The sequence below is a fragment of the Diplotaxodon limnothrissa genome, linkage group LG6, assembly GCF_057381915.1.
Source record: "Diplotaxodon limnothrissa isolate DT_005_m linkage group LG6, D_limnothrissa_male_GT1.1, whole genome shotgun sequence".
NCBI classification, from domain to species: domain Eukaryota; kingdom Metazoa; phylum Chordata; class Actinopteri; order Cichliformes; family Cichlidae; genus Diplotaxodon; species Diplotaxodon limnothrissa.
The window spans coordinates 10,262,027-10,268,335 of NC_140601.1; the positions used below are offsets into that span (position 1 = coordinate 10,262,027).

Sequence of the window (6,309 nt, forward strand, 5' to 3'; positions counted from 1 at the left end):
ACATTTCACTTGGAGCTTATTGACTGTATTCTATCTGTGGATTGCATTATAGCTTCTCTGAGAGCTTTGCTCCCTGAAGATTTTATGATCTGTGAACACTGAGTCTCTCTTGTGGCTGTAAACCAGTCTGCTCAGCATGGCACTGCATGGCAGAGTTTCTCTCCATTTTTTTGAATCACCTTTGCTCAGTTGTGCTCCTAACTGATCTCCTGAGTTTGGCTGTATTCCTGGACTTTGCCCTTTAGTTACTCTTCAGTCTCTTTGACACACAGGCTGCCAAATTTGAAATAACATTTTTAGTTTTGGAAAAAGAAGAGCGTGTCTAGCAAATTCTTGCACATCCTTGTTCTTAAATAGCACTTTTCTACTCAAGCACTCAAAGTACTTTATACACCTCATTCACCCATTCATACAAGCACTTTTCTGTACCTAAGTTCTTTCTATCTAACATTCATACTCTGATGGACACATGAAAGAGCAGTTTGGGGTTCAGTATCGTGTCCAAGGATACTTTGAGATACAGATCAGATCAGTCCCTAAGGACCCCAAAGCGCTTCACACTACATTCAGTCATTCACCCATTCACACACTGGTGATGGCAAGCTACATTGTAGCCACAGCTGCCCTGGGGCGCACTGACAGAGGCAAAAGTTGAGTTAAATCTGATTTATGTTCATTAATGCCCCTCACACTGTAACTTAAAGTAATAAATCGGTCACTGATTAATTACAGAAGTACGTCTGTGAGCATAAAGATGTAAGCCTTGGACCATCAGGATAAAATGTGGTTGGGAAACTTAACAAGCTTTGATAAAACTTCATCAGTAGCTCAAGCAAGACCTCAAAACCTTCGATCACCACGGGTGGTTAGCAGACTGTGGTTGTACCATGCAGCCTAACAACATGCAGTAAATTGCAGGTTAAAGCAGTCTGCTTACACATTGTTAAACGAGGGAAGGGAACTAATGTGGCTGTCACATTACCCTTTTGTCCCATTTCATCCCAGGACTTGATTCAATTGCTGCTCACTTTCTACAATACTTAAAACTGATCAGTAGGACCTGAAACTGCAAACATTCAAACATTCAGGCCAACAATCAGTTGGTGAACATATTAATCTACTACAATTAGCAAAAATGAATAAATAAACAGAAGAAAGTTAGAGTGATATCAGAGTCATGCAAGTTTTTGACCAGCAGGTTAAACTCATGCAAATTAGCTTCATCCAGGCTCATGAAAACACTGTCCTGCTTATAAACAGCAGATCATTTGTGTCAGTGTCAGGATGGTTTATATTTGAGCTTTTAGTTCACACAGAACAATTTTTATTAATTGTTTTTAGCGATTACGAAAGTCTGTGAATCCCCAAATTGTTCAGTTGTTCTCTTTGCTCCCCATGAGGTCACTTTCACCATGTGACAAAAACAACACCCCACTCTACACACTCGGGCCACCAGCAACTTTCTAAATCCTCAATAAAAAGCTGACAGGTTGCAATGATGTTCCAAAGAACTTATTAAGAAAACAACTAAATACACAGAAAATGTTATGAAAATTGGTTTATTTTATATCTCATAGTTTTAAATGATGCAATAAAAATATGTATAAAACATCACAAACTGTAATATTTTACAAATGCTTACGTCCTGCTGATGCAATGGAGACATCTTCCAGTGACAGTCTTCATCAGTGTGAGTGTGAGGAGGATCCTAAACCCACCGACACAGAAGTGCATGTTCACAACTCCCTCTGTACAGGCGGGGTCAGGACCCTCCTCACCCAGGGTGAGGAGGGTTGGTGCTGTGGCCAGTCAGGTATGAAGTGCTGAGAGTGGATCTTTGGTCCTCTGTGCAGCTCTGTCCACTCTCAGCTGCCCTGCAAAGTAATAACACGAGAAAGACGTCATTTTAACACAAAACAGCATTTTCATTGTTGGTAGCTGCAGTATGTTGTTAAAAAGCAATTTTAAACCCAACGTATACACATGAAAAATATAAATAAAGCTAAACCTACAGTGCTGCTGACATAGGATGATGATTTATACCAACTATTGGAAGAATTTTGTCTTCAATACAGTTTGTTGTCAATGTGAGGTGATAACTTACATAGTTGGAACACAGCACCACTCTCCCGTTTTTCACTTGGTCATCCATCCTTCTCATCGGGTTGGTCGGGGTAAGGCTGTCTTCTGGGTGGGGTGTTTGCTCCATCTTGGATGTTGAGTGTCTGAAGTGTTGAATTCTTAGCCACAGGCTATATCTTATGTAAAAACAAGAGACTACAGTCAGTTCACTGCATCATTTTTAAACCTTTTCTACTTATTTGTGTTGAGATTAAGTACAGACTTACCTTTGTCCTGCATGGTGAATTAGGGCTTGGGAAAAACATATATTATTCAAGAAAAAAACAATACATTTCACATGTGCAAGTCAGATGTTCTTATATCTGTAAAAACACAAAGGCAAAGTTTAAAAACACATTCTAACATAAACTAATCAGAGTCACTGTCATCAAGGGAAAGGTTAAAAAGCCTCTCCCAGAAACATCTGACTCCAAAACTACCTGAGGATGTTGAAGGGGCATCAAACTGGTCACTCACCTTGCACCTCTTTGCACTTACCTCTTCGGTGCAGATGTCTTCTCTGCTTCTCTTTTCTGAGGAAGGAGCAGCAGAGGGAGCAGAAGAGGAAGGAGCAGCAGAGGGAGCAGCTGAGGAAGAAGCAGCAGAGGGAGCAGAAGAGGAAGGAGCAGCAGAGGGAGCAGAAGAGGAAGAAGCAGCAGAGGGAGCAGCAGAGAGAGCAGCAGAGAGAGCAGCTGAGGAAGAAGCAGCAGAGGGAGCAGCAGAGGGAGCAGCAGAGGGAGCAGCTGAGGGAGCAGCTGAGGGAGGAGCAGCTGGCGGATCACCAACTGGGGCAACAACTCGAGGGAAGAGTGGGGCATTGGCCTGGCCGAAAGGCGGCATGGCGATGGGGGCAGCACCTGGAGCAATAGGACGTTGCCAATCGTGCCAAAACGGCTCTGGAGGGTGCTCCCGGATGAGAGGGGAATCATCTCTCTCATCCATGGTGTCATACCCAGAGTCATCGCTAAGCCAATCCCCCCACTCTTCTGAGTCGTTCCAGTCAGATGAACTGTCAGTCTGTTCACTCACCTCTTCATCATCTACAGGTAAGTAGGGGCGGTACACACCATACTCACCTTGCTGTTCACCGACATCTGCATCTGATGCTTCATGAGAAGAAGGTGAGGGTGAGAGAGGGATAAAATACTCACCATACTCACCTTCGCTGATACGCTGGGTATCAGTGTCCTGAGCTTCTGCAGGGCGTTCAACCACATAGTCAAGACGCCCTGTGAGGAAACAATTTTAAAATAACATTAGGAATGTAATATATATATATATACACATAAGCTATAATATATATATATACATAAGCTATAATATATATATATATATATATATATATATATATATATATATACAAAGCTATATATATATATATATACACATAAGCTATAATATATATATATACACATAAGCTATAATATATATATACACATAAGCTATAATATATATATATATATATATATATATATATATATATATATATATATATTTATTTATTTATTTATTTATTTATTTATTTTTTAAAATAAAAACACAACCTCCTTGGCAAGAGTAAGAATTGCACACACAAAGCTCTGCAGGTATGTCTGAAAATGATGGTCAAGTCAAAAACAAACAAACAAACAAACAAACAAACAGAAACTCTTAACTCAGAATCCACATATTTAGAAATGTGCCGTGAGGACAGATACATCTAATCTGTGGTAAACATGCTATCCCTGTGTAAATATCCCCATGTACAATATCTCTCTCTGCTATCTAATAAGGTTAAAAGCATTACCGTAACAGAAGATGGGTCTTAATGCCATTATTACTACTGTTTTCATATTCTTTTGATATTATTTTATTTGTATTTTTTTATCTTTGTGTTTTGCAGCAGAGAAAAAATATAGTTTATGTCAATAAAGTCTTTGATCCGGAGAAGAAAAGGATGTCAGGAGGGGACCTGGATCTGTGTGTTTACGCCTGCGTGTTCTGAGGCCATGACATCTTGAAGATGCCGTTACCACAGAAACTGATTTTTGGGCATTTTACAAATTTTAGTCCATTAAGCTATTTTTAACCATTTCATTTTAAAGAAAAGTGTCAAATTTGAAGCCTTCAAATCAAAGTAACACCTTTTTTTCATATTCATACACCAGTCATTAATAATTTCTACACCTCTCCCGGAAAATTTAAAACATACAAACAATTTACGGGAAACAATCTTGAATACACATATTTGATCACGTTAAAACTTGATATTCACACTGGAACTTGTTAAATTATTACAGTAATTTCCATTTAAAGAAATTTTCAAACGTACCTGCAGCGAAGTCCAGGTGACAGTCGGGGAGTCCGGGTCCACGGCGAGCCATCTTCAAACTTGAAAAACAAAAACAAGTACAAACGATGAAGTACTTGTTCTGCTCTCAAGTTATATCCGCTTTTAGTGAAATAGTTTGCAAAACTTAGCTTTCCACAGGCTGAGGTTGGAGCAGGTCGAAACAAGTCCACGAGCAAGTGTAAACAGACGTTTGGAACCTTGTGAAGCATTTATATACCCTCGGCGGCCATGGTTACGGTTGTCAACGTGTACACGTGCACGTGATAGAACTATCCGGTTGTCCAGTCTGACCTCACTAGCCGTGTCTGGGTCTAAACTCCGCTGCAGGTCCATATATCAAACGATCACTATGGCATTACTGAGAGTTGAAAAACTGTCTAAAGTCTTTCATTTTTAATAAAATGATCAGCGTTCTGCTCTACCAGGTGTAACAATTGAGTTTAACATCCAGGCATCCATGAAAACGGAATTTATGACATTTAACAGAGTTAGAAGTTAGCAGGGCGTTAGCTCGCTAGCTTCTATCTAAATACAATATAGCATGTCCTGACTGCAGGGTTTTGGAAACAAATTCAAACGTACAGCTCTGCTATCACTTCCAGCATAAATGAAGACAGAAAACTAAACAGCAGTGACGTTTGTAGGGTTACTGAAGTTTGGCTAGCTGGTATATAATGATGTGCTACGTGACCGCTAGTGACACAGCTATGTTAGCATAATATAAACAAGCTAACTTTTTTCCACTCGATAAAAGTTAATGTGAGTGTTCTCGGTGGTCAGGAACAAATGTAATCGCATGGCAGGATGCTGTAAAAGGACCAAACTTCAGCCAGGAGGACAACTGAGATAATCCATCCACAATACGAGGTTAGTCATTCATATACTGCTGCATGGGCTGGGCTGTAGTTACATCCTAAGGTTTTAAAAACTGAGCTTAAATAAATGATTAGCGGTAATAAAAGCCGAGGGAGGTCAACAGTGATCACTGACTGTTTTAGGAGCTTTTTGAGATCAAATAGAAGAAAATACATAACATTAAACATGTTAACAATACAAAAGCCATATTAAACGCAGACTACTTTAGACCCGGAAGTAGGATTCGTGCGTCACCACTGAACAGCTAAATTCGTAGGAATGTTTTAGCTTATTATTTGGATAACCACCGTCATTACAATAAATTAAATTTGTAGTCATTTAAAACTCACAGGCCTACAATCAGCTGGCCTATATAAAAAACAAAAACAAAATTTGAACACAGTGCTGAGCTGCATCTCAAATGAATCTTCCAGCTCTCAGCTGACATGTACCAGAGCCCGATTGATGGATCAGTTGATCAGGATCATTGGCCTGATATAGGTCTATCATAGTGACGTGGCTCTTAATCAGTAGGGTTATATATTTCCCGATATGATATATTTTTTTAAAGAACATAATGTGGATTGTTTTTATTTGTTAGCTGTATGGGCAGCATTTTTGTGTATGTGATCCCTTTTCTTAAATTACATTTGCTATATACACATATTTTGCTCTCTTAGTATTTTTAGAACCTGACTAATACTGAAAACTTTAGGGTGATACTGATAAAAAGGAGTTAAAAATTTAGGTACTGATACATTGGTCGATACTCTTTTTACAGATAGTATACAGATTACAGAACTTAGAATGTATACAGAAATTCATGTTTTTTGCAATGATCGTTCAAAATTGGTTTACATTTGTAAATAAATACAGCAATATATCTGCAAGATTTGACCAAATTCACCACTCTTTTATACTATGCTAAACAATCAAAGATTAGCTCATGTCTAGTTGAATGATGTTTTAAAAATGTGTTTTCCTGTAGTGTTAATCACAGT

The 6,309-nt window shown here is 38.9% G+C and overlaps 1 protein-coding gene across 1 annotated transcript; it reads right to left on the minus strand.

Moving 5' to 3' along the window:
* Positions 1 to 2,490: 2,490 nt before the first annotated feature.
* Positions 2,491 to 4,484, minus strand: LOC146630116 (uncharacterized). The gene is made up of 2 exons (XM_085356775.1): positions 4,433 to 4,484; positions 2,491 to 3,350 (listed from the first exon to the last, which is right to left on the minus strand). Exons 1-2 carry the CDS (start codon positions 4,482 to 4,484, stop codon positions 2,491 to 2,493), a joined length of 912 nt encoding a protein of 303 aa, XP_085212901.1.
* Between the last annotated feature and the right edge of the window lie 1,825 nt (positions 4,485 to 6,309).

Excerpts from the sequence above, each read along its gene's own strand:
- LOC146630116 (XM_085356775.1), bottom strand. The coding sequence starts at position 4,484 with ATGGCTCGCCGTGGACCCGGACTCCCCGACTGTCACCTGGACTTCGCT. Across the intron at positions 3,351-4,432 it reads TCACCTGGACTTCGCTGCAG|GGCGTCTTGACTATGTGGTT; the intron begins GTACGTTTGAAA and ends GTTTCCTCACAG.